This window comes from Rattus norvegicus, chromosome 8 (assembly GCF_036323735.1).
Source record: "Rattus norvegicus strain BN/NHsdMcwi chromosome 8, GRCr8, whole genome shotgun sequence".
Lineage (NCBI taxonomy): Eukaryota > Metazoa > Chordata > Mammalia > Rodentia > Muridae > Rattus > Rattus norvegicus.
Genome location: NC_086026.1, coordinates 27,723,547 through 27,750,985, shown reverse-complemented (window position 1 = coordinate 27,750,985; position 27,439 = coordinate 27,723,547). Strand labels below are relative to the sequence as shown.

Sequence of the window (27,439 nt, the reverse complement as noted above, 5' to 3'; positions counted from 1 at the left end):
GTTTCTGGTGCTGAGAAGGAAGCCTAAGGCCTTGTGAGCACTAAGCCCACACTGACACTTCCCTGCACCCTTATTCTCTGGTTTCTTAACTTCCCTTTCCTTGTCCATTTGTCCCTGCCTCTGGAGTGCTAGGGGTGTAACCCGAGACCTGCGTATGCTAGGGAAGGGCACATCATCTGTCAAGCCAAGCCTTGGCTGTTTGTTTCTCAAGGGAGGAATAGTGGTGCTGGAGAATGGAGCCCAGGTGCACAGATGCTCTGCCAGAGAGCTGTGCTGGGCCTCTGGCTTCTTTTCTGTGCACGTCTACCTCGATTAGACTGCCACAGATGGTTCCTACGTGAGGTTTCAGTTTAGGGTTTTGAGTTTTATAATGGTGTAGACATGGTACGTGGTCGCTGTAAACCGTTCCTTGGATTCTGGGCTGTATGATGCTATTGCCAGCCGCTAAGCAGTGGGAGTTCTAGAGGGTATCTGTTGCCCTGTGTAAGCAGGTACGCAGTTCATAATCCAGACTGAGAGCCAAGAAATGTGCGTTCTTACAGCGCCTGCAGTTACTTGTTCCTGAAGTGACTTGAAGTGTTCCTGAAGCCGTGTCCTTTTCTCTTGTTTTTACACAGTTGAAGCTTCATCTAGTTCGGTGGCTACGAGGAGAACCACCAGGCAGACCACCATCACGTCTCACTTCAAGGGGTTAGTAGTAACGAGTGGCTGGCTAGCATTTCTGGGCCTAGTAACCGTGGGGAAACAGTGAGTCCAAGTGAACTTCCCTGCCTTCCGTAACTCATGTATCTTTCTTGCCTCTGTTTTAGTAGTGAGGACAGAACTCAAAGTCAGGTTCATGTTAGGAGCTCTACCACTGAGCCATGCTCCTGCCTTCCCCCTTGGGGATTCTAGGCAGAGGATTTCCCACTCTGCCACACTTCGGCCTCACAGACATTCATTTTGCAGGTTTTTGTTCACTAGACATTGACAAACATTACTTGTGAGCTTTTTTCACCTTGTGAAAAAACTTAAAGCATACATATACACAAAGCTATAGGATACAGCCCTCAAGAACCCTTATGCTGAGTTGGAGAGATGTCTCGGCACTCAGAGCACTGCTGCTCTGGCAGAGGACCCAGGTTTGATTCTCTCCCCTGACATGGGAGGTAGCGACCCTCTGTAACTCCAGTCCTGGGATCTGCTGCCCTCTTCCAGCCTCCTTAGGCACTGCATGCATGTGGTCATACATGCAGGCCAAAGACCCTCCTCCTCACCACCACTCGGAAAAATAAAGCGTAATGCTACTCTCCTGCCTTTAGCAACTACTTTGTAGCGGGACCTGGCTCCATAAAGCCGTGTCCACCAGCTTCACAGCAACATCAACACGCAAAACATACGCTGGGTTTTTAAAAAAGATTTAATTCCATGCGCGCAGGGTTTTGCCTGCTTGTGTGTCTATGCACCACATCTTGCAGTGCCTGTGGAAATTAGAAGAGGGTGTTGGGTCCCTTGGAATTGAAGTTACCAATGGTGGGCCCTGAACCCAGGTTCTCTGCAAGAGGAGCAATTGCTCTCAGGCACCACCAGGCCGTCTCTCCAGCTGCACACACATGTTCCTATACATATGGTGTGTATATGTCATCCGTGTACACTTGTGCAACGTGCTCACCCACCCAGCCTAGGTGGAACTCAGGTCTTCAAGAGCACTGGGCGCTCTTCATCAGTGAGCCATCTCTCCAGCACACAGTGTTTCTCTGAAGCATTAGACATCGCCACTTCGCAAATTCAAAGACATGAATCTAGACAGCAATGGCTTCTTACAAAAATAACAGATTTTTTTGACAGAGGTAACTGCTCTTTGAGTCAGCCTCAAAGTATGAAGCTGGGCGGCTCTTTTAAAGAAGACCTGGTTTTAATTCCCAGAACCTACATGGTGGTTCACAACCACCTGCAACTCGGGGATCCATGTCCTCTTCTGGCACCAAACACACACAGTTCATAGATTACATACAAAATAAAACCTCAGACGCTTAAAGCTGGAAACAAGAAGGCGACCTGGTAGGCAGAGTGTTTGCACAGAACCTGTGTTCAGATCCCCAACACTCGTGTTAAAAGCCAGGAATTCCAGTGCTTGTTTGCAGTCGTAGCATGGATCAGGTGGACACAGGTGGCGCTGGCTGGCTAGGTAGTGTGACCAAGCCAGTGAGCTCTAGGATCCGTGAGAGACAATTGTCTCAATAAAGTGGTGGGCCATGGTGGTGCACATCTTTGATCCCAGCATGCAGAGGCAGAGGCAGGTGGATCTCTGGAGTTTAAGGCTAACCTGGTTTACAAGAGTTCCAGGATAGCCAGGTCTCTACACAGAGAAACCCTGTCTCCAAAAAAACCCAAACACACACACACACACACACACACACACACACACACACACACACACACACACACACACACACACACACACACACACAAACCCCCACCAGCTTCATCCAGTTCCAGGTGGCAGTGCTTAAGAGCACTTGCTGCTCTTGCAGAGGACCTGGGTTCAGGGCCCAGTGCTCCACAACCAACTGATAACTCTAGTTCCAGGGGATCCTACACCTCTGACTTCCACAGGCACTGTACAGTGTGGAGCATAGACGCACATATAAGCAAAGCACTCATAAGCATGAAATTAAATCTAAATTTTTTTGTTTAAAAACAAATATATGGATGTGTGATCATTGCCCTAACAACTGCCTGTAACTCCAGCTCCAGGAGACCTAACTCTCCTGGTTTCCCAAGAGCACATGCACACATACATTAAAATAATACAAGTAACCATTAAAACCCTTCATGAACAGGCTGGAGAGATGGCTCAGTGGTTAAGAGCACTGATTGCTCTTCAGAGGTCCTGAGTTCAATTCCCAGCCACCACATGGTGGCTCACAACCATCTGTAATGGGATCTAATGCCCTCTTCTGGTGTCTGAAGACAGCTACAGTGAGTTCATATACAGAGTTCTTTTTAAAAAACAAAACAAAACAAAAAAAAAAAACCTTCAGTCCTGGATGGATTGGCCTCTCCTGGTAGGGAGGATACCTGGACCTTTAAGATGTCTTTTGTGGGGGTTGGGGATTTAGCTCAGTGGTAGAGCGCTTGCCTAGCAAACGCAAGGCCCTGGGTTCGGTCCCCAGCTCTGAAAAAAAGAAAAAAAAATGTCTTTTGTGAGAGAAGGGAAGTTTGAGGGCCATTGGACCGCTGGGGAATCTCAGAACTAACATTCTCCTCACTGTGTGACAGTCCCGCTAAACGGAAACCCAAGGAAGACTCTGAAAAGGGAAACGCAAATGAATCTGCTGCAGAGGAGAGAGACCAGGTGGGCCAGCCCTGTCGACTCCGGACACTTACTTTGATTTATTTGCTGACAGAGTGAACAAAGGTCATCTATCTAAAGTTTCCTTATAGTAGGGGCATTTCAGTGTGGGTTACAGGAGGGGGAGGAGCGACCTGTTAAAATGTGTTACATGGTGGTGGAACCTGATGGGTTTGAAAATGGTAGCCCAGCAGGCTGGAGTCCTGGGACTGCTGACGTGTAGTTCTTGTCTGACGGCATAGGGAGGCAGTTCTGTTTTATTAATGTTGGGATCAAACCCAGGGCCTCACCCATCCTAGGTAAGCACTGTACCATTGAACTCACACTGGGCCCCAGTGTTTGAGATATACAAATACATTGAGACAGTATCGTGTAGCCCAGGGGCATGTTAGTTGAGCCTGGGCTTGAAGTCTTGATCTTCTATCTCCACTTCCCAAGTTCTAGGATGACAGGTGTGGACCACCATCACCAGCTGGGATTTCTATGTATGTTTTGGGGTTTGTGTGTGGGTGTGCGTGCATGTGTGCAGGTGCCCAAGGAAGCCAGTGGTGCCTGGTACCTGGAGCCAGAGAAGTTAGAGGAGCCACATGAGATGGAACTGGGAACTGAAGTCTGGCTCTCTAGGAGAGCGATATGCACTCTAGTGGCTGAGCCATCTCTCCACACACCCTGCCCCTCTTTGAGACAGGATGCCACTGTGTAATCCAGGCTGCCCTGAAACGGTAGCTCAGGGCGGGCACAGTCTTATGGTGGTCCTCCTGCCTCGGTTGCTTGATACCAGGTTGCAGGTGTGGGCTAGCACGCCTAGCTCTCCCCACGTGTTTAATTTGCATGTGTTGTTGATCTTCCTTTCGAACCAACATTGTCTTCTTGTCTTCCTCCCTCTGCCCAGGATAAGAAACGCAGAGTCGCAGGCACAGAGAGGTAAGAATCCATAGTCTCGTCTTGGGTTTGTCTGTTACATAAATTACTTTCTGAAATGTCGAAAGGGGCTCTGTAGTAAGTGTAAACCCGTCAGGGTGCTGAATTTGGAACCAAATTATTAGTGTTTCAATCCCTCCCTCTTCACAAAAGGAGGCGAGGTCTCCTGGTATATTAGAGACCTGGGTTGAAAGGCCTCTCAATTCAATACTTGATGGTAAGAGAACACTTGACTGTCAGAATTCTGGGGTTGCTGCTGGTGTAGGAAGTTGGATTCATGAAGCCCCTGGAACCTGAGCTGCCTGGGTCTTGCCAGGTCTTGCTGTGTGTAACATTCTCCTTTGCCTGGCAGTCGTGCCAGTCGTGCCGGAGAGTCTGTGGAGAAACCTGAACGAGTAAGGCCAGGAACCCAGCTGTGTCAGGAAGAGCAAGGTGAACAGGTAAAGCCCTCCCCTGCTCTTTCCTTGAGCATGGCACTCTGGTTCTGGGAGTGAGGTAGGGGTGGGGAGAGCACAGGGCCGACTTAGGAAGTCTTCTTGACTGAAAGCCTCTATGGAGGTCTCCTTCGTGAGCATAGAGGCGGTGCTGGTGGTACCATAGCAACATCCAGACACAGGGCTGCCTTCTAGGCTGGGCTGAGCTCAGTGGCAGAGTATTTGTATAGCGTGCTTGACGCTCTGGATTCCATCCCCGGTGTCCTCAAAGAAAGCCTACCTAATGTTGCCCCCTTGACTGGAATGAGGTCTGTTCTTTCCGTTGAGCCAGCACTGCCAGGATGTGAAGGCTCTGAGCTGCACAGCTACTGTTGCCCTTTAAGAGCGTAGCTTGGTTGTGGAGTACTTGCCTGCCGTGCATATGTAGCCTTGGGGCTCATCGTCTTCAGGAACAACAAAGATTTCTAGGCACTTAGTCCTAGTACTTGGGAAATAGAGGTCCTCCTGTTTTCTACGTGGCAAGTTCAAGACCAGCCTGGGCTACATGAAACTTATCTTAAAAGGCACCCAAAGAAACCCAAACAAACAAAAACCTGGGTTACTACATTTATTGCGTCTGTTAGGGTCTACACATGCGGATGTGAAATACAACTTTTAGGGGTTCTTTTTTATCATGGGACCCAGAAACTCAGGTCATCAGTCTAGATGGCAAGTGCCTTCAGCCACAGAGCATGTCAGTGGCTCTGGGTTTGGCTTCCTGTGTTCAGGAAACTCCAGCTTGGGTCATTAGGCCTGTATGGCAGCCTTTGTGCCTGCTGAGCTATTTGCCTAACCCTTGAAACCTTACTTTTGTGTGTGAACTGCAGCAGCCAGGGGTTTGCTTTCGGTTTTCCTGTCCCCCGGGGTTTGTCTCCTAAGGATGCCTCTGCTGTCTGCTGACTCCACCAAACACAGTTTTGTTTTGTTGGAGATGGGGTTTCTTTTGTGTAGAAAAGAACTTGGCTGTCCTCGAACTGGCTCTGCAGACCAGGCTGGCCTCCTGAGTGCTGGGGTTAAAGGCCTGTGCCACCCACGCTGGGCTTCCTAAATATTTTTAAGGAAGCAGAGTTGGGATTGAATAAAGGTATTTTAATGTAGGCTTATGTGTGAGTTGAGAAAGACAGCCCCAAGAATCAGAGCAAGACAAAACCAAGTGCGGCCTGGACCCCAGAAAGAGGCACCCTTCGGTGATAGCATTCACCTTACCAGTCTTACTGACTAGAATCTAGTAGGGCTACTGTGGGTCTGTCAATTCCATAGCAGGAATTCAGGACAAATTGGGGGATTAACTTTTTTTTGGTGGTGGTGCCAAGGGTCTCGGTATGTATGCATATGTGGCTGACTCTGACTCCATATGTAGACCAGACTGGCTTCTTTATCAACTCTTATTTTCCTCTCTTAGGAAGATGACAGGAGACCTCGACGTCAAACCAGAGAGCTGTAAGTGCAGCTGTCATGCCTCTGTGCCTTACGGTGGTGCCTGGTTGCAACATCACTGCTGTCAATAAGGGGCTGGGACTGAGTTACTAGTGTGTAGTGTGTAGTCTGGGAAGTTCTACTGAGAAAACCCAGACCAAGCCGGGCTGGAGAGATGGCTCAGCAGTTAAGAACACTAGCTGCTTTTCTAGAACATCCCGGGGGGGGGTTAACTCCAGATCCCAGGGGGTCAGACAGTCAGTCCTCGGCACACTCGTGCAGATACATGGTGACTAAGCACCCATATGCATAAGCTACTAATAGCTGAAAAGCAGACCAAGGGCCAGTGCAGTGGCTCACTGGGTGAAAGGGCTTGCTGCACAAGTCTGACAGTTTGAGCTCAAGCCCTGGAGCCCACATGATGAAGGTGGTCTCCTGACTTCATACGTGACTCATAGTTAAACTATAGTCAAACCGAGCTGGCCATGATGGGGCACATCTGTAACCTCATCTTGTATTGGAGGCTAAGGTAGAAAGGTTTCCATGAGTTCAGGGCCAGCCTGAGCTACAGTGAGCCACTGTTTCAAAAAGAAAAGAGAAGAAAAATCAGTAAGAAGTATGAGCATTGTGGTGCACTCCTTTAATCCTAGCACTCAGGAGACAGAGGTGTATCTCTAAGTTCTGAGTCAGCCAAGTTTCAGGCCAGCCGGGACTAGAGACGTGCTTCAATAACAAAAGGTAGTCTGCCTACCCTAGCAAAGGCTGACACCATTACTAGCCTGTGACCTTCTCCTTACTCGGACCTTGCCTCAGTGGTCACACTGCTGTCCATCATGTGACTGAGTGGTTGTATAAGTTAACTGACACTTCCAAAGCCCAGCAACCGTTGAGCTCACAGAGGCTCACAAACTGGTAGCTGATCCTGGCAGATGGTGGGCTGACTTAATTGTCCTGTGACTTAGTCCATCTGAGCACATCTTGTGGCTGTAGGACGTCACAAGCAACTAGTGCTGGCTTTTAATACTAATTTTGATTCTGTTTGTTTTGTTTTCGAGACTCTGTGTGTAGCCCTGGCTGTCCTAGAACTCTGTAGAACTTAATAGAGATCTGCTTGCTTCTGCCTCCCGAGTGCTGGGAATAAAGGTGTGCACCACCACCGCCTGGCTCGTTTGGGGGGGGGGGGGGTAATAGATAGGCTCTCCTATATAATCCAGGCTGGCCCCAGACTTGATCTCCTGCCTCAGCATCTGGAATACAGGAATCTCAGGCCTGTCCTCTCGCATCCACGTAGGTGATCCTCTTTTTTTTTTTTTTTTTTTGGTTCTTTTTTTTCGGAGCTGGGGACCGAACCCAGGGCCTTGCGCTTCCTAGGCAAGCGCTCTGCCACTGAGCCAAATCCCCAACCCCATCTTTTTGATGTGTGCCTTAACATGTGCGTGTACAGTAGCCAGAGCCTGACATAGGTGCCTTTCTTACTGGCATGCTTATGCTCATTCAGGCAGGAGGTCACTACAGGGCTGGGCTCACATGCTCCTAAACACTGGAGTCACGGGCGGATGCCATGCAGGCCTTCCCAGCCAGTGTTTGTGTAGATGCTGGGCAGTCTGAACTCGTCCTCTTCTGAGCTATTTCCCAGCCTCAGAGATAGTGGGGTTTGTCTGTTTTAAAGCTTCTATTAATACCCACCGACTTGTGCAAATCTAGAGGATAGCCTAGTACAAGATGACGTCCCCCCCCCCATGGGTGGGTGCAGAACAGTAAGGACCACTGGGCTCCTGATTGAGGCCAGCCTTCTGTGTTGCTGACGCTGGCCTCGCTCCACTCATTCCGTCTCAGCAACGTTCACAGGGCAGGTGCAGACAGTCCTGCCAGGCTCGAGATTGCCAATGAAGACCTGCTAGTGGTTTGTCTTAAACCCCTGGCACCTCCGCTCATCATTCACTTGAAGAGCCAGGCGGTGTGGTTGATAGACTCAGGGTGTGCATGGACGTACAGGAGTGTTTATCTGAGTATATATACATGCTACGTCTTGCCTGCAGAGGTTAGAGGTGAGCTCCCAGGATTCAGTTCACTCCTCCCATTGTGGATTGTGGGGATGGAACTGAGATCGGGCTTTTATCTGTTCAGACATCTGGTGGGGCCTGCTTGAATACTTGTCATCAGCTCATGATCCACTGGGCCTGAGCCCTGGTTCACAAATAATATAAAATCATAAAAGATGAGCAGGTGAAGGGTAGGAAAGGTGGCAGGTCTTGAACTGAGAGGAAACATTTAAGCCCTCATTTGACTGTGTTCATGTGAGATCTTTATTTTGCTTTTTTTTATGTGGCAGAGCATCAAGGCGGAAATCAAGGGAGGACCCAGACAGAGAAGCAAGGCCAGGAACTCACTTGGATGTGGACGATGACGATGAAAAGGCAAAGTCTTTATCTTAAGTGGGCCTCGCTGTGTGCGCGCGCCATTGGATTGGCAGAGATGGTGCTGGGCAGGGGTCTGGGTGCAGAATCTACTTCTCACTACCCGGGCAGGTTTGCCTGGTCTCCTTCGGGTGTTGTCCACTGCACGTCTGAGCCTGTCAGTTCAGTAAGCCTGCCTGCTCCTTGAAGTCCTAAGTTCAGTTCCTGACTGTCTTTCTCCCCTCTACTTGCTCAATCGAGTATCCTCACAACCTAAACAAGGCAGGCAAAATGGAGCACTGTAATCTCAGCAACGGTAGGGCAGGATCAAGACTTCATTTCTTTAGGATTCTAATCATGAGGATCAGCCGAGCTGTAAACTGTTTCAGAACAACCGAAATCCTCCCTGCAGCGCTAAAGCCTGCAGTTAGATGGTGGTGCAAGGGTTCTCAGTAACGTGTGCTGAGATCAAACAACCCAGTGTTTGCCTGGGTCCTCACACCCTCCGTAAACCCCTCCAGTGCACGTGTTACCCAGCACCCAGTAAATGCTGCTTACTCTGTTACAGTGCTGCTTAGGAGATGGGAAAGGACTGTCTGTGTGGGCCCAGGACAGTTTTCTGAGCCTCTTGCATCTGCGCTTGGCTGAATCTTCAGGGACATGGAAGACTGATTGCCCTAGATGCCAAGGCCTCTGATAGGCACCCACAGTGCTCAGTCTGGGTTCCTGCTCCCTAGATCCCCAGGGCAGTAGGCGAGGCCACATACTCATGTCTCGGGTTGTCCACCTTAGATGCCTGAGAAATGCCCGCCTGGTTTCCTCCCCATGGAGATTTGTAGAGTGGAGCTTGAGCCCAGGTGAGCAGGCTTGTGAGTGTTCTCGCTGCTTGTCTACGAATGCAATGGGAGAAGCCCTGATAATTGCCCAGGTGCAGTGATGTTTGTCTGCCCAGATGCCATGGGCACTGGGCATGGTCAGTGTTGCCTGCCTCAGGGCAGAGAGCTTTTGGTTGTGTCCCATCTTATTTTCATGGTGTGTGTGGTTCTTGTCCACCGTGTGGATCCCTGCAGTTGTCAGGCTTGTTTGCAGATGCTGGGTCTTCTTGTTGGCTGGCTCTCGGTTTGGAATAGATGCTCACTGTGGAGCCCTCAGTGCCTCACAGCTGCCTTGTGGTAGGATGGGAGGATTGAGACTGACACTTAAGTTACTGATGTGCATAGACCCACTCACAACTCCCAAGGGAAATTAAAGATGCTGTCACCGTGCTCGGCTGTGGTTTTGTCTTTAAGGCAAGGTCTCAGGCTTCATCCTCCAAGTGCTAGGACACAGCATGACCATGGTGACTAGAAAGTTCTTTAGTGCCTGTCGATCTGTGAGAAGTAGGAAGTACAATCCTGCAGCCTCTGGTCTCACCATTTTGGCCCAGGAGAGAAAGCGGTTTCTGGTGTTGAGCCTGCGCTCTTCTTAAGTTCACCCTGCTTGGCCTCTGAATAACGATGTCATTTTCTGTTTCCTCCACTGTTTGCTCTCAGGACAAAAGAAGTTCCAGGCCCAGAAGCCAGCCCAGAGATCTGTAAGTGTCAAAAGTGCTTGTGCCTTGCTGTCCTGTTAACTCCAAAAGGCTCTGCTAGGGAGAGTACTTGAGTAGACAAGGAGACCAGAGCAGCTGGGCCTAGCTCAGCCTGCGAGGGTTCCCCGGGCCACCTGCAAGCCTTTCAGAAGGAATCCTGCCTTCAGAGTCCTTATGATCATTGGTTTAGGGGTGAGAGTGTTGAACTGTTTCATGGAGCCCATGCTGACCTTGAGTTCCTGATCCATAGCCTCTACTTTCCCTGAGGTGTTGATTACAGGCATGCACCACTGTGAACTTAAGTCTATGTATATGGACACTATAGCCGCATATGTCTATGCACTGTGTATGTGCAGTGCCCTCCGCTCTTCCACAGCTGGAGTTAGATGAGATCCCATGCAGGTGTTGGGAATAGAACTCATGCCCTCAGAAGAGCAGCCTGTGCTTATAGCCATTCTTCAGACCTCTGGATTTAAAAAAAAAAGTTTTTATTTGTATGTACATGATGGATTTGATATGCGTATGAAATGCTCTCAGGCCCCAAGAGTTGTTGGATTTCTTGGAGCTGGAGTCACAGGCTAGCATGGGCTGACTTGTCATGGGTGCTGGGAACTGAACTTGGGTCCTTTAGAAGGACAGCAGGTACTCAATGGCCGAGCCATTTCTCCAACCTCTTGATTTGTGTTTTTTCTTGTTAGTACTGAGAATCTAACGCTACCAAGAGGTCCCAATGTGTTGCCCAGACTACCCTGGAACTCATGATCCTGCTTTGCCTGCTAAATATTAAAAGTCGAAAGTGTGAACTACCATAATATGACAGTGCATGTGTGTGTATGTAGTCCAGGGGTTGGCACAGGCTCTCACTCAACCTGAAGCTCATGGATGTGCTTATATTAGCTGGCAGATCTGTGGGTCCTCCTGTCCCCCTCTCCAGCACTGGGATTGTGGCAATGTGCCCGTTGTGCCAGCCTTTGTGGATTCTGTTAGTCAAACTCTGGTCCTCACGCTTGTGAGGCACCCTAGGCTCCAGGCCGTCTCACCTGCCCGTGCCATTCTCAGGAATGGGCATGCCGGAGTTGGTTTTCAGAGCTAACTTCTGGTGTCTTCCTTGTTTGTAGAGCCACCAAACGGAGACCCAAGGAAGAAGTAGAGCAGATCACTCCAGAGCCTCCCGAGGGCAAAGATGAGGACGAAAGGGTAAGCGCTTGGGCTCTTAACTTCTTGTGTGAGTGTGTGTGTGAGTGTGTGTGTGAGTGTGTGTGTGAGTGTGTGTGTGAGTGTGTGTGTGAGTGTGAGTGTGTGTGTGAGTGTGTGTGAGTGTGTGTGTGAGTGTGTGTGTGAGTGTGTGTGTGAGTGTGTGTGAGTGTGTGTGTGAGTGTGTGTGTGAGTGTGTGTGTGAGTGTGTGTGTGAGTGTGTGTGTGAGTGTGTGTGTGAGTGTGTGTGTGAGTGTGTGTGTGAGTGTGTGTGTGAGTGTGTGTGTGAGTGTGTGTGTGAGTGTGTGTGTGAGTGTGTGTGTGAGTGTGTGTGTGAGTGTGTGTGTGAGTGTGTGTGTGAGTGTGTGTGTGAGTGTGTGTGTGAGTGTGTGTGTGAGTGTGTGTGTGTGAGTGTGTGTGTGAGTGTGTGTGTGTGAGTGTGTGTGTGTGAGTGTGTGTGTGTGAGTGTGTGTGTGTGAGTGTGTGTGAGTGTGAGTGTGTGTGAGTGTGTGTGTGTGTGAGTGTGTGTGTGTGTGAGTGTGTGTGTGTGTGAGTGTGTGTGTGTGTGAGTGTGTGTGTGTGTGAGTGTGTGTGTGTGTGAGTGTGTGTGTGTGTGAGTGTGTGTGTGTGTGAGTGTGTGTGTGTGTGAGTGTGTGTGTGTGTGAGTGTGTGTGTGTGTGAGTGTGTGTGTGTGAGTGTGTGTGTGTGTGAGTGTGTGTGTGTGAGTGTGTGTGTGTGAGTGTGTGTGTGTCTTGCCTACATACATTTGTGTAGTACACACAGAGGCCAGAAGAGGGTGTCAGTTCACCTGGAACTGGCTGTAGGTGCTAGGACTTGAACCTGGGTCCTCCAAGAGAACTGTCAGTGTTTTTAACTACTGAGCCAAGTCCTCAGCCTCACTGCTATTTTATTCTTTAGAGACACGGCCTGGTTGACCTCAAACTCCAGCAGTCATCCTTCAGTTGCTGCATGCATGCCACAGTATATGGACACCCACACATATACCCGTGCACGCACAATAGACAAATGTAATTTTAAAATCTCTTTAAGTGAGAACTTGCTCTGAAAATACATGCATAAAACACCAGCACATCAGGTCCGCTCCCACACTCCTGGTCTCAGGATTTGTGTTAAGACAAGGTCTCCTTTGAACACGCCTGGCATTTCCAGTGTTGCACACAGGTGTGTCCCATGTCAGCTGGCTTCCTGTCTGCTGCATTTCACAGCATGAACTCAAGATCTCTAGACGATGTCCAATTATGTGCTGCTTCCAGGAATGTTCCAGGAAATTAGTCTTTAGGTGATTTTTTTTTTTTTTGTCTCTGACAAGTAAAAATGGTGGCATATATAGTTGACAGAAACAAAGTTGCTGGATGACCAGATCTGTACCGCTGTCATACCTATGGTCCACAGCTGACCGGAGCATCATTCTGTGGAACGTCCTGTGGTTTTCCAGCTGCATTGTTGCTTCTCTGGCTTATCTCTTGCTGTTGGTGCTCTCGGGATTCTGGAAGCGGTGAGCCAGTGCTGAGGGTTTAGCCCAGGCTCGGGCACAGTGGCTCCTCCATCGTTACCCCTGGTGTCCTTTGTCTTTAAGTACAGGGGTGAGAGCCGGTTCTCTGCTACCAAGCTGCAGCATCCGTTCTGACTTCGAGTTTTCATTCTTTGCTTTCGGTTTCCCCTGTAGTCTGGGTTTACCTCAGGCCCCACTGGATGTGGACAGTGTTGTCACTCAAGCTGCAAAGTGCAAGAAGATCTTTCTGCCCTTCTCTTATTTGTGGGGATTTATTCTACACCTCTGTCCTTGTGTGTAGCCTGTGTTTGAAGTTTGAATCCTATTTATTTCTTGCTGCTTGAGATGGTGGGTGTCTGGGGTCAGCAAACCTCTGGATAGTTACTGCTCGTGAGGCCACTCTGGTCATCTGGCCTATGCAAGGGCTCTGGATTCCAGACCCAGCATTGCAAAGGGGGAAAAGTTGAGGGGAAAGCAGCTACAGTCCCACATCCAAAGGGCAAGAGGCAGGCAGATCTCTTGATCTGGCCTGCTCTGTGTAATTTGAGACTCTCAAAGAAGCCACCTGACTTCTTTACATATGAAAGGAATTCTGAATTGAACTGATTTCTCTGCATCACCTTGCTCTGGTGGTGCCTCTGATGGGCATCTCCAGGAAATCGGGTATTCTTTTGAACTTAATGATTTCAAGAGGCCCTCATTTAGGAGAACCCCACAGGTAGCTACTGGAGAGGCTGCTCTGGCTCCCAGACCACACCCATGTTGCCATGTCTCCTGTAGCCTTGCCTAGCACAGGAAGACACTGGGCTCTGATGTCCTTCCCACAAAAGTGGGTTTATCTTAGCTGTCATTGTGCACACCTTTAATCCCAGTATTTGGGAGGCAGAGGCAGGCCAGTCTCTGAATTTGAGGCCAGCCTGGTCTACAGAGTGAGTTCAGGGCAGACAGAGCTGCACAAAGAAAACTGTATTTCAACCAAACCAAACCAAAGGGTATAGCTTTTGGACCAGGGCCTCTCTGCTTCACCTTGTCAAACCTTGCTTACCTCCCTAAGTGCCCTGGCTCCTAATGTGTCCATGCTAGGGGAGCTTGCCTGTTCTTTCACTGTTTTTTGAGACAGGGTTTCTCTATCCTGGAACTCACTCTATGAACCAGGCTGATCTCAGACTCCGATCCTCTGTCTCTGTCTCTGCCTCCCAAGTGCTGGGATTTAAAGGTATGTGCCACCACTGCCCAGCTTCTTTCTTTGAAATAGGGCCTCACCAAGTATCCCAGGCTGACTTCAATTCGCAGTCCTAGACTCCTGAGTGGTGGGGTTAGGGCAGACTTCTCATGGGATTTGGACCTTGGCATAATTTGGGTCTCATTACCTGACTGTTCTTCCTGAGTTGTGTGACAATCACGTAAGTTCTTAACCCTAAAGTGCTATCCAAACAGATGTCCTGACCCTCTGTTCCTCTTGCTCCCTTTGCTTAGGAGGAGAAGAGACGAAAAACGACACGTAAAAAGCCGGAACCACTCAGCATTCCCGTACAGAGCAGGTGATGATCTTAGTCACAGAGAGAGGGGCGAGAGATGGCTGTTAGTGAACTGCCGTGGTGTCTTGAGTTTCTTGTGGGACTGCAGACCAGCAGGAGTCTCTGCTTCTGCTGGGCACGTTGGCAGAGGGTCCCTCAGGCCTCACTGACGTGCAAGTGGGGGGTTGGGGGGGAAGTTAGGGAGATCGTGCAAGACTGTGGTGTGTATTTCAAGTTGATGAAGTGACCAATAACCTTGCGCTTCCTTCCAGAGTGGAGAGAAAAGCCTCTCAGGGCAAAGCAAGTGCAATCCCAAAGGTAAGGGTATCTGCAGGAACTGGGCCAGCAGCTGGGCAGCAGTTCACTGATGGTGGGGGCTGCTCTCAGGCTGTACCTGTTCCTTCCACAGCTCAACCCGCCACAGTGCCCTGAGTGTGGCCAGTACCTAGATGACCCTGACCTGAAGTACCAGCAGCACCCTGTGGATGCTGTGAGTCCCTTTCTGCCCTTACCCTTCATCCCCTGCCGCCTGGTGCCCCTGTCTCACTGTCCCCTGTCCTTCAGGTGGATGAACCCCAGATGCTGACCAATGAGGCACTGTCCGTCTTTGACTCCAACTCGTCTTGGTTTGAGACCTATGATTCCTCTCCCATGCATAAGTTCACTTTCTTCAGGTAATCACCAGCTGCCTGTGGTGATGTCCTGGTGCCTATATTCGGGGCATCCAGGTATAATCCTTGGTCCTAACCACAGGCCTTCTCGTGATGCTCGTCCTTTAAATAGCCAAAAGGCTCGTTAAGGTTGGGTAGACATGAGCCACAAGAGTCCGTTTTGTTACTGCTGTTTGGGTTTTCTGGTTTTGTTTTTGAGATAGGGTTTCACTTATGCAGCCCAGCCCCGCCTCCCAACTTGATAGGTAGTCGGGGATGATCTTGGTCTCCTGATTCTTCTGTGCAGTTCCGGGGAGCCGGAGCTCACTTATGCTAGGCAAGCACTTCACCAGCTCAGCCACATTTCCAGCCCGATTTTGTTTTGGTTCTTTTTTTGTTTTGTTTTTCCAGATAGCATTTCTCTGTGTAGCCTGGCTGTCCAGAAACTCATTTTGTAGACCAGGCTGGCTTTGAACTCCCAGAGATCTGCCTGTCTCTGCCTCCCGAGTGCTGGGGTTGAAGGTGGGATTGAACCTCCAGACCTGCTTTTGGTTTTTGAGACAGGGTCTTTAACTGTGTCATCCGGTTGTCTGTGAACTCCTTTCATCCCTAGTGTTGAATTCCAGGTGCGCCACCACTGAGCTTAGTTTTTCTCTTTCTCCCCTTTCCCCTTTTTCTGTTTGAAACCAGGATTCAGACGATTCAGACTATGTAGCCTTGGCTAGAATTCTTTAAATCGATCAGGCTAGACTCAACTTGGATCTGCCTGCCTCAGCTCATACTAGCATTAAAGGTTTGCAGCACTGTGCCTGGCTACAAAGCTTCGTTATTGTTCTGATGCTTTTTCACTGCTGGATCGGGAACCTAGGGTCTTCTGGGCCCTAGGCAAGCGAGCTCATCCTAAGCCACGCCCCCAGGTTTGTTGGCTGCTTTGTGGTTGGTGCAGTCTGTAAGCTAAATCTTTAGTCTGTGCCTTTCTGAAGCTCATCCTTGTGCTCACACAAGAACAGCTCTGTGCAGAGGGCCAGCTCCACAGACGTAGCTCCTCAGAGCCTTGCCTTGTCACAGAGAAACAGCGAGTGAATGCTCACAGATGATTTAATACTTGCAACCCCAAGGCACTTGGACTTGGGTGATTCTGCAGTGTTTGTGTGTATTATCACAAGATGGGACCCTCATCTTGAAATGATGCTCACCAAGTTCAGAGTCTCCTGCTTCCGACACAGCCGTCCAAGCCAGACTGACTTTGAATTTTTGGTTGTCCTCCTACCTCTGCCTTTCAAGTGCTGGCATTACAGGCGTGCCCGCCATCTCTGGCTCAGACAGCATCTCTTATTTGTTTGAAAGGAGCAGAATGGCAGTTCTTGTGTGCTTGTGTGCTATGTATTTTTCATGCTCGATATTGGGATTGTGGGGTTTTGGTTAACAATACTCCTGTGGGGTTTTGGTTAACAATACTCCGCCTAACAGCTCAGTAGTGAGGAGAGGCTGGGCCGCAGGGGGAGGGGATCAAGGAGTGGGAAATGGAGAGACAGAAATGGCAAAAGCAGAGTTGCAGTCAGAATGGAGGCCTGACGTGGAGGAGGAGGAGGCAGCCGCCTTGGGTGTGCTTAGTTTGCCTGAAGGTTCACCTGGGCCTGAACTGAGCAGGCAGTAAACGTAGAGGCCATAGTGGCTAGTGGAGAATCAGGGCTAGGATGTGACCAGGCTGGACACAAGTCCTGGGCTATATGTGGTGGAAGGAGCACCCATTGGCATCGCAGTAGGCATTAAACTCCTGGGTGCTCTGATGTTGAACACATCATGGGCTGAAGTACCTAGAGCCATTTGAGTCAAGATCCCCCAGTGTGGCTGTGACTGTCCTCCCTACCAGTTGGATGGTGACTGTTCTCTCTCTGCCGCAGGAGATTGGTTCCCATAGAGGATTCTGTCTGCCAGTGATCTAGAGGGCTAGGCCCTCACAGGCAGGAGAACCTCCAAGGGGCCATTTGAAGCCTGCCCTGTAGATAGCTGTGAGTCTCACTGTGGCACCCTCACAGCTGAGCCCAGGCTTTCTCCCTCAGTTGAGTTTTATGGCCACCTCCCTGGTGCGGGAAGATGCTGAGGGCTTGCAACCTTTGTGCTGGAAGCTGGGAGACATAAGGGACTCTGCATTGGCTGAGTGACAGGCCTGGTACTACGGTGTTCTTTAGTCTGGAGAGTAAACTCCAGTTTCTGATCCCTACATAGGGCAGCTCACAGCTAACCGCTTACAGCTGCAGCTTCAAAGGAACCCTCTGACGTTACCGTGTGTGCTTGTAGTACAGGAGAGGGGAGTGAGAGTCACCATTGGGTGAAGACCAGTGTTGGCAAAGACCAACATGGCCCTCAGTGTTGGGTTGGGTGGTAAAGTGATGTCTGTTGTCTGTTCAGTGTGTATTGCAGTCGCGGTCACTTGTGTCCTGTCGACACTGGTCTCATTGAGAAGAACGTTGAACTCTACTTTTCTGGTGTTGCCAAAGCAATTCATGAAGAAAATCCGTCTGTGGAAGGTAGGTGAAATGTTCAAACAAGGGTTGTTTCAAGAAGCAAGCAAATTTGGAGGCAAGATATCCCATGGGAGGTACTGCTTCAAGGGAGAGCTCAAAGTTCTGCAGAAAGATCTTGGAGAGGCAGCATGCCGGCTGGGTCTTCCTGGCAGGGATGGGAGGTACAAGTCGCCATGTTTAGTCTGTTTCTTATAGAAAGACTTTCCCACAGGTGGTGTTAATGGCAAGAACCTGGGGCCAATCAATCAGTGGTGGATCAGTGGCTTTGACGGTGGCGAGAAGGCGCTCATTGGCTTTTCTACCGGTGAGTGTCTGCAGTCACAGGTGTCCTGGAGCCTCCTGGCTGCCTGGGCTCAATGGGCTTTGTGCAGAGGGGTCATTAGCATTGGCGGGATCTGGTGACTGGCGTTCATCGTAACCGGCCTGGAAGTGGATCCTCTGGTTGTACAATAGTCAAATGCTTACAACTTGAATGGGTCCCAGCTCTAGCTAAGTTCCCTTTTCTGGCCCGAGTGGTACTAGCTAATGGAGAAGTTGGGCTTTTGGGGTTTGGTTGTGGGTTTTTTGTTTGCTTTGTTTTTTTGGTTTTTTTTTTTTTTTGGTTGTAGGATAAATTGTAGACTGTTCTGTTCTGGAAACTTGGTAGATTCATGCTTGCCCTGTGTTCATCTTGGAGGCCATCAGTTTTGAGATGGCCTTAAATTTTTTTCTACACTTACTATGTGCACCATAGCATGCATGTGGGTCATATAGGACAACTTGTAGTTGATCTTCCTCTACCTTGTGAGTCCCTAGGATCAAACTCAGGTTGTCAAACTTGCAAACTGGCACCCTTGTCTGGTGAGCCATCTCATTGGCCCTGAAACAGCTGTTTTTAATGTTTTACCTGCTGGACAAAGCTGATACCTGTTGTCCTAGATACTCAGGAGGCGGAGGAGTTTAGGGCTAGCCTAGGCAACATGGCAAGACCCCATTATTTAAACCAAGCAGCTGTCTATATAAACAGGTAAAATGCTAACCATCCTAACTGGACTGATCATCCATATTCTCTAAAAAACCCAGGTCATATGTTTTCTTCCCAGCATTTGCTGAATACTTTCTGATGGAGCCCAGCCCAGAGTATGCACCAATATTTGGGCTGATGCAGGAGAAAATTTACATCAGCAAGATTGTGGTCGAGTTCTTGCAGAGCAATCCTGACGCTGTCTATGAAGACTTGATCAATAAGATCGAGGTGGGTGAGAACTTTGCCTTCTCTGGTAGGTTTGGATCCACATAAAAATCTGCACAGTCTTCTGTTACCACTAGAAGGGTTTTGATTGACGGATGAATGAAGCAGGCTTGGGGGCGTGGCTCGGTTGTAGAGCCCCTGCCTAGAGTTCCTCAGTGAGGGGCTGAGGCACATTGTGGCTTAATGGTACAGTCGTACATTGCTTGCCTAGCCTGCATGCTGTACTAGGCTCTCCATCCCCTAGTGTTACAAGGACGCGAAATACTAGAAACATGATCTTTTCTTCCCCTACAGACCACTGTTCCTCCTTCTGCCATCAATGTGAACCGGTTCACCGAGGACTCCCTCCTACGCCATGCCCAGTTTGTGGTGAGCCAGGTAGAAAGTTACGACGACGCTAAGGACGATGATGAGACGCCCATCTTCTTGTCTCCCTGTATGAGGTCCCTGATCCATTTGGCTGGTGTCTCGCTGGGACAGAGGTAAGGATGTATCAAGACTCGGGTGGGAGGCTTGAGCTTGAGACCAGAGGAGGCAGTCCCCTGCGCCTGGGTCCCTGAAATGGTGGTCCTCTCCCTCAGGCGAGCAACAAGGCGCACGGTCATCAATTCTGCCAAAGTGAAGCGCAAGGGGCCCACAAAAGCCACCACCACCAAGCTGGTCTATCAGATCTTCGACACTTTCTTCTCGGAGCAGATCGAGAAGGATGACAAGGAGGACAAAGAGAACACCATGAAGCGCCGCCGGTGTGGTGTCTGTGAGGTGAGTGGGCCGTCCTTGGCTGCTCTTAGATGTGAAGAAGAGCAGCTCATGCCCTGGGGTAGCTGCCTGCCTTGAGGGCCAGACAGGCAGATGGAGGGAGGGTTGAAGTCGGTGTCTGGGGCTTTTGGTCTGGATGACGCTGTGACTACAGAAGCTGGGTTCCCTGAGAAGAACCGAATGAGCACTTTTCTCTCAGCTTAGACTTGTGGCTACGGAAGCCTCACTGTGACTTCTAAGAGCTGGGTTTCCAGACCTGTGCCACCATGCCTGGCTCTTGTGAATTGTGAATCCTTTTTGTAGACGTAGCCTGGAATCCACCTACATCACACTAAACAAGCAAACCCAAACTTCAGATGTGGTTAAGCTACACCTGGAGGCACAGGCCTGTGATCCTGGCACTTCAGAAGTGGAGACAGGAGGATCGGGATTTCAAGGTCATTCTCAGTGTTCTAGTGAGTTTGAGGTCAGCCTGGGCTGTCATGTTTGAAAAATTAGAGAATGAATTTATCCCGAACCATAGCCTAAGACATGCACATATGTTCTGAGGCACCTATGTGTACAAGGCTGACCTGAAACTGCTGGTGTTACCTACCTTGTGTGCACTGGGCACTCAGGTGTGCACTGCCATGCACCTCTGATGTCAGCATGTTCTGACAGCTGCTTACAGCTCATCTTGTCTCAGACTGTACAGGGACTTGGGTATCCTGGGCCTTCGAATGGGAGAGGAGACGCCTTCCTACATGTGCTGCTCTTAGCATCCAGGGGGCTGCTGGGGTTTTTTCTTCAGAGAAAGTCATCTTTTACAATGTACTGTCCTGACTTTCCCTGGGTACAACGGAGCCTGGATGGATTCCACACCCCACAGTAGCAAGTTCTTTTCTCTCATGATGCCCTGTCCTTGCCATTCCTTGACTTTTCTCAATGTCCTTGTATCTGATTATTTGTTTAAAGCTTTTTTGTTTTGTTTTGTTTTTGTTTTTGTGGTGGCAGTGGTGGTTTAAATGGAGCTGGGTGCTTGGTGGCCCTGTTTGGTTACCTTGTTTACCTTGTTCTCTCGGTCTGTTAGGGGTTGTCCCCACTGACTGGTACTGGTTCAGGCCATATGTGTATGTGAACAGCTGGCTGACTTGATACCTGACACAGATTCAGGCCACATGTGGCTGCCATGCTGTATCACTCAGGGGGGAGGGTAAGAAGCTGTTCAGCGGGGTTGGGGATTTAGCTCAGTGGTAGAGCGCTTGCCTAGCAAGCACAAGGCCCTGGGTTCGGTCCCCAGCTCCGAAAAAAAAAAAAAAAAAAAAAGGAAAAAAAAAGCTGTTCAGCACAAATGCAGTATGTTTCACACTTTTTTATTATATATTATTTATTTATTATAATTTTTTATTAGAGTGTCTCCATGGGGCCACAGTGTGCATATGAAGGTCAGAAGAAACCCCGGAGTTGGTTTCCCACCTTTCTGTGGGTCTTGGGTATTGAACTTGGGTTGTAAGGCTCGGCACCAAGTGCCTTTCCCCACTGGCCCTGAACATGCATATCTTTGAAAGTTATAAGTAAACGTTCCTGGGCCTGGATATAGTAGCACAAACCTTTAATTCAAGCATTCGGCTGCAGAAGCAGGAGTATCTGAGTTCAAGGCCAGCCTGGTCTACGTAGTGAGTTCCAGGACAGCCAGAGCTTTGTGTAAAGAACTCTTCTCAAAAACAAAAACAAATAAAGCCAAACAAAATGAAAGCTGCCAGTTGAGAATCTGCTGATTGGTCGACTCTTGGTATTTTCAGGTCTGTCAACAGCCTGAGTGTGGGAAGTGCAAGGCGTGCAAAGACATGGTTAAGTTTGGTGGCACCGGACGGAGTAAACAGGCTTGCCTCAAGAGGAGGTAGGCTGTGCTATGCTCTGCTCAGATAACAGAGGGGCCAGGGTGGCTAAGGCAAGTGTGCCATGTAGCGTCCTGCAGGGACGTGGTATGGAGCTGACTTGGCTTTTCGCTGGGTTGACTGCAGTGTGTGTTCTGCAGGTGTCCTAACTTGGCCGTAAAGGAGGCAGATGAAGACGAAGAAGCTGATGATGATATACCAGAGTTGCCGTCACCCAAAAAGTTGCACCAAGGGAAGAAGAAGAAACAGAATAAGGATCGCATCTCCTGGCTCGGGGAGCCTGTGAAGGTGTGACTCCTTCCTCTTGTATACCGGTGTGCCCTGCAGCCAGGAGCCTGGCGGCTGCTGTCCCCTTCCCCTCCCTTGTTCCTGACGCTGGGAGGGAAGCACAGGGCCCCAGGCATGCTGGGCTAGAGCTCTGTACCTGAGCTGTACCTCATTCCTCATGGTAAACCCTGAGCTGCGTGTGTTACACCTGGCATCATTATTACATTTACTTGAGGATGCTGCAGCACAAGTGTGTCAGCACAGATTGCATAAGTCACTGTTCTCCATCTTCCATCCCAGATATCAACCTTGGGTCATCTGTCTTGGAGCCAAGCTTTACCCACTGAGCCATCCCATCCTTCATGACTTAATAGATCAAAAGTCATGTTTGTGGGAGTTTTTTTTGTTTTTGTTTTTTTTTAAGGGTTGCTAGGGATGGCACCCAGAGTCTGTATCTGTTAAGTAAGATTTGCACTGCTGACCCACATACTTAGTCCCAAGCGATTTTCATAGGAAGTTAGCTGCCACCCAGGTTAAATCCAGTGAGACCATCGGATGTGGCCGTCACCTGAGCTCCATTGCTTGCTTTCAGATCGAAGAGAACAGAACTTACTATTGGAAGGTGAGCATCGACGAAGAGACTCTGGAGGTGGGCGACTGCGTCTCGGTCATTCCGGATGATCCCTCCAAACCACTGTATCTAGCCAGGTGTGTGCGCCCACCTTCCTCTTGAACACCTCATGTCCAGCTGTGTCGGAATGAGACCCAAGTTGTGCTGGTTACGTGAGATGTCTGTTCCCTGTCTCGTCTTATGCTACAGGGTCACAGCACTGTGGGAAGACAAGAACGGGCAGATGTTCCATGCACACTGGTTCTGCGCGGGGACAGACACGGTCCTCGGAGCCACCTCTGACCCTCTGGAGCTGTTCCTTGTAGGCGAGTGTGAAAACATGCAACTTTCCTACATCCACAGCAAGGTCAAGGTCATCTACAGAGGGCCTTCCCCAAACTGGGCCATGGAGGTGAGTGGCTTCTCTCGACCCATACTCTGTCTGCCCCACTGTTAGAGCCCGGATCGACACAAGTCTGTTTCCATAGGGAGGCATGGACCCTGAGGCCATGTTGCCGGGGGCTGAGGATGGGAAGACCTACTTCTACCAGTTCTGGTACAGCCAGGACTACGCAAGGTTTGAGTCCCCACCCAAGACCCAGCCGACGGAGGACAATAAGCACAAGTGAGTGTGGGAGCCAGTGTAAGCCCTCCCTGTGCCCCGCCCTGCTCTTGGGCATCAAGAAAGGTTTACTTCCCAATTGCGTTTTGCTCACCAAAGAGGCCTAACGTTTTGGAAATGTTTAAATATGTTGACCACTTGGAGATTACCTTGAGCAAGGTGTGGCCTTCTTTTAAACATACTCATTGCGTGCTGGGTTGTAACCCTGGGCCTGGGGCGTGCTGGCCAAGCACACTGCTGCTGCTGTTCACAGCCTCTGGCTTGTTTCTAGTGCTCATTTCTGCCTTTGAGCCGTGGTCCCCAAGAACTGTCTTCAAAATGTGGACCTAAAAAAGGGGACACTTCTCCAGACACCTGCAGATATGTTCTTGGATCTCAGTAGTTGCCACCTCAGAACCTTGAGTTTCTCCTCCGGCTTTGGCTTCTGCAGGTTCTGCCTATCTTGTATCCGGCTGGCTGAGCTGAGACAAAAAGAAATGCCCAAAGTCCTGGAACAACTTGAGGAGGTGGACGGCCGGGTCTACTGCAGTTCTATCACCAAGAACGGTGTTGTCTACCGACTGGGTGACAGTGTGTACCTGCCTCCTGAGGCCTTTACTTTCAAGTGAGTGACCCACGTTCCACACCAGTTCCACACCAGTCAGCTGGCTTTGCAATATCCTCAGCTGATCCCTTAAGCCAGTGTTAGACCATCACTCTGGTTTCTAGTGAGACGCAGATAGCCTAATGACTACATTTCTTTTTTTTTTTTTTTTTTTCCGGAGCTGGGGACCGAACCCAGGGCCTTGTGCTTCCTAGGCAAGCGCTCTACCACTGAGCTAAATCCCCAACCTCCTAATGACTACATTTCAACTTCAGAACTGTTAGCTTTATTACCATAACAAAATGCCTGATGTAGCTGACTTTTGTAGTACTGGAAGCCATATTCCAGCTCATTTTGGAAGGTCCCGTACAAGGCTGGGCAGATCACCCTAGGCCTGGTGGTAACAGCTCATGTCATCGGACTAGGAAGCGAGGGAGAGAGGTTCTGTCGCCTCTGTCCCTTGAGGGCGTCCCTCCAGGGACATTCCTCCCTTGTAAACGCTCTACCACTTGCTAATAGTGCAGCCCTGGGGACCTGGCCTTCCTCACACTGCCTTGGGAGCCTTTCAGCATCTGAGCTGTGATGTCGTGAGGCTGGGTGAGACCCGCGATGCTGGACAGTCTGCTCCTGCCTCAGCTCTGCCTCGCAGAACCCGTGAGGCCTCGGACTAGGTTTCCTCCCTGCAGTCTTTTTCCTGAAGCTCATTGGGGTCTCGCCTCCCAGAACTCGAAGGTCTGAACCTGTTGAAAGTGCAGTGCTTTACCCGTGGTCTGGAGAACGAGATCTTTTACTGTGAACAGGATTTCCTCAGATATTGGGACATCATCACCTTCACCTTCTGTCCACTGTGTCCTCTGCACTAGAGCAAGTTGGAATCGCAGTTCGTGTGTAGCAAACCATACCTCAGTATCTTAGATTGAAGGTCCCACTGGGCACTAGGGAAAGGGGGCCTCAATCCTCAAATTCAGCTTCCTGTTTTGACCCATGGAACTGAGAAGTTGGGTGGGCGCCTCTGTGTAATGGTGCTGTGTTTTACCGGTCAGCGGTGCTTGTCTTTGTTGCCCTCTACACGGGTCTCCCTGGGGTGTCATGTACCAAGTAGAGGCACAGCATGCAGGCTGCACATGCACACACACGCACACGCATACAAGTGCACACACGCGCGCACACTGACTTTGCTGACACCTGGGGGGGATGGTGCCCTCACAGAAGCTGCTGTTCTTAGTGAAGCCCCCATCCTGTGACGTTGCAATTTGTGTTTGCCGACAGGATCTTGTCCCATACCAATAAGTTCAAGATGCCACATGGCTGGGGGGCAGGTCCAGGTGGGCCTAAAACTCCGGTATCCCAAGATAGCCTGGAACTCCTGATCCTCCATCAGCCTCCCAAATCCTGGGATTCCACGTGAAAATGTCCACACCCACCTGAGCGCTGGGAATTGGGTGGCATTTTAAACTTTCCATGAGATTTTTGAGTCCCTTTTCCTTAACGGTGCTTGGATGTGCCAGCTTGTGATGAGGAATCGACTTGCTCCCAGTCATCTAGACTCTCGCCCCAGCTCAGTTGCGCCCTTCCCTATCCCCTCTGCAGCATCAAAATGGCCAGCCCCATGAAACGCTCTAAGAGGGACCCTGTGAATGAGAACCTGTACCCCGAGCATTACCGCAAGTATTCCGACTACATCAAAGGAAGCAACCTGGACGCCCCTGAACCCTATCGGATTGGTCGGATAAAAGAGATCCACTGTGGCAAGAAGAAAGGTGGCAAGGTCAATGAGGCAGACATCAAGATCAGGCTCTACAAGTTCTATAGGTGGGCGTGGCTCCGCGGGGGCGTGGCTCTAGGGGGTGGGAGGTGGCTTCTGGTTATCCTGCGGGTACAGGGGTGCTGCAGACTTGGAGCTCTCAGGCTTTCATAGTTGTGGGCCACTGGGGAACTGATGTCTGACAAAAACCGAAAGCTGGTATCAAGGAATGTGTCCTGACTTATGTGGCTTCTCCCTCCCAAACTACAGTCCCTTTCTCTGCTCCCATTGCCCTCCCAGTCCTGCTCTGCACACACTGTCCTTGCTGGTTCTGGAGTTTGTTTTCCAGCCCTTGGCTTAACTCAGAAAACATGCACGCACACACTCGCAAATGCACGCACACTCACACGCATGCACACTCACACACGTGCACACCCCAAACCTCTCTGTGCATGTATGTGTGCTTTCGGCCTCTTTGAGAATGGGTTTTAGCTGATTGACAAAGGCAGATGGATCTCTAGGGTTCGAGGCTAGCCTTGTCTGCATAGTGAGTTTCAGGACAATCAAAGCTACACAGAGAATCCCTGTCTCTGAAACAAAACAAAACTGGGTTTCGTTCTGGAGTTCGGGTTCTCTATGTAGTCCACTCCTACCTTGAGACTCTATCGATCCTCCTGCCTCAGCTCTCAGTCTTTTTCTTTTTTTCTTTTTTTTTTCTTTCTTTTTTTTTTTTTTTTTTTTGGTTCTTTTTTTTCGGAGCTGGTGACCGAACCCAGGGCCTTGTGCTTCCTAGGCAAGCGCTCTACCACTGAGCTAAATCCCCAACCCCCTCAGTCTTTTTCTTATAAAAATCCTGTAACTGGAAGTGAGGAGGGGCCACTGTGAAGGAAAACTGTCCCAGATGGACCAGTAGGTGCTTCACCAGCACAGCTGAACTTGAGACCCCTGTCTCGGCGTCCCAGGTGACAGGCATCCCAGGTGACGGGATACCGGAACCTGCTGTACACCTGAGTCTTCTCCTGGGGTCTTTGTGATACTCAGCAAGGTCACAGACGGGCAGGGCACCCAGCAGTGATGGCAGATGAAAGCAGGGAGCAGACCAGTCCCTAATTTGGAATCCATTCCTGCTGTGGCATTGGGGCCGAGTAAGGGTAGTGGTCACCAAGCTGACTGGACTGGGATGTTGTCTTCTCTTTCTTTTTTTTTTTTTTTTTTTTTTAGAATTATTTATTTATTTGTAAGTACACTGTAGCTGTCTTCAGACACACCAGAAGAGGGCACCAGATCTCATTACAGATGGTTGTGAGCCACTATGTGGTTGCTGGGAATTGAACTCAGGACCTCAGGAAGAGCAGTCAGTGCTCTAACCACTGAGCCATCTCTCCAGCCCAGTGTTGTCTTTTCTGTGGTGCAGTTTATAGGTTGAACTTCCTCAAACCAAAATACTCAAGTCCTACAGCTGACCCCTTACAGGCACACAGGTATACTTCTGCTACCGCTGACCCCGTACAGGCGCACAGGTATACTTCTGCTACGCAGAGGCTGGGGAAGTGGCTCGGAGCTTAAGATTTGATGGTTTTCAGCACCCAGATGGTGGCTACAGACATGTTAAGTTTGACAGGACCGGATGCCATCTTTGGCTTCCATGGGCACTGTATACTCCCATAGCCAGACATACATGGAGCCAAATACCCATACACATTAAACAAAAATGAATAAGTCTTTTTTAAATGCTGCCTAAAGTAACCTGTAGACTGGGATGGCTGGGTGTAGTCCTAGCCCTTGAGGTGTTGGCGGTGAGGAGCACCGAGCTGGAGGGCAGCCTGGGCAGCAGAGCGAGACACTCTCAAAAAATAAAATGCCTTTAAGTTACGGCGTGAGGCTTAGACTAATAAGGTTCCTGTCAGCACCCAGGTGCCATCTAGGCATTGCAAGTGAGGGAGCTCTGGCCTGTGATTACAAATCTGTGTTAACGTCCTGACCCTTGGCGTCCTCCTCCCAGGCCTGAGAACACCCACAAGTCCATCCAGGCAACCTACCACGCCGACATCAACCTGCTCTACTGGAGCGATGAGGAAGCCGTGGTGGACTTCAGCGACGTGCAAGGCCGCTGCACCGTGGAGTACGGAGAGGACCTGCTTGAGAGCATCCAGGATTACTCACAGGGCGGCCCCGACCGCTTCTACTTTCTCGAGGTGGAGCCAGGCTTCAGGGGCAAATGTGCGAGAGCAGGG

General features: G+C 50.0%; 1 protein-coding gene across 2 annotated transcripts in view; it reads left to right on the top strand.

The window, feature by feature from the left end:
• The window catches only part of Dnmt1 (DNA methyltransferase 1), a 46,609-nt gene that overhangs the window by 12,420 nt on the left and 6,750 nt on the right, over positions 1 to 27,439 (top strand). For both annotated transcript variants that reach the window (NM_053354.3, XM_063266223.1), the window contains exons 5-29: positions 618 to 690; positions 3,262 to 3,337; positions 4,227 to 4,258; positions 4,608 to 4,695; positions 6,131 to 6,168; positions 8,477 to 8,561; positions 10,073 to 10,113; positions 11,229 to 11,307; positions 14,294 to 14,358; positions 14,607 to 14,652; positions 14,744 to 14,824; positions 14,899 to 15,008; positions 17,397 to 17,515; positions 17,724 to 17,816; positions 18,595 to 18,746; positions 19,038 to 19,225; positions 19,325 to 19,505; positions 21,284 to 21,381; positions 21,520 to 21,667; positions 22,239 to 22,354; positions 22,467 to 22,668; positions 22,745 to 22,881; positions 23,309 to 23,482; positions 25,052 to 25,273; positions 27,208 to 27,400. In NM_053354.3, the coding sequence (NP_445806.3) occupies positions 618 to 690; positions 3,262 to 3,337; positions 4,227 to 4,258; positions 4,608 to 4,695; positions 6,131 to 6,168; positions 8,477 to 8,561; positions 10,073 to 10,113; positions 11,229 to 11,307; positions 14,294 to 14,358; positions 14,607 to 14,652; positions 14,744 to 14,824; positions 14,899 to 15,008; positions 17,397 to 17,515; positions 17,724 to 17,816; positions 18,595 to 18,746; positions 19,038 to 19,225; positions 19,325 to 19,505; positions 21,284 to 21,381; positions 21,520 to 21,667; positions 22,239 to 22,354; positions 22,467 to 22,668; positions 22,745 to 22,881; positions 23,309 to 23,482; positions 25,052 to 25,273; positions 27,208 to 27,400 (2,837 nt within the window). The remainder of the gene's footprint in view (positions 1 to 617; positions 691 to 3,261; positions 3,338 to 4,226; positions 4,259 to 4,607; positions 4,696 to 6,130; positions 6,169 to 8,476; positions 8,562 to 10,072; positions 10,114 to 11,228; positions 11,308 to 14,293; positions 14,359 to 14,606; positions 14,653 to 14,743; positions 14,825 to 14,898; positions 15,009 to 17,396; positions 17,516 to 17,723; positions 17,817 to 18,594; positions 18,747 to 19,037; positions 19,226 to 19,324; positions 19,506 to 21,283; positions 21,382 to 21,519; positions 21,668 to 22,238; positions 22,355 to 22,466; positions 22,669 to 22,744; positions 22,882 to 23,308; positions 23,483 to 25,051; positions 25,274 to 27,207; positions 27,401 to 27,439) is intronic.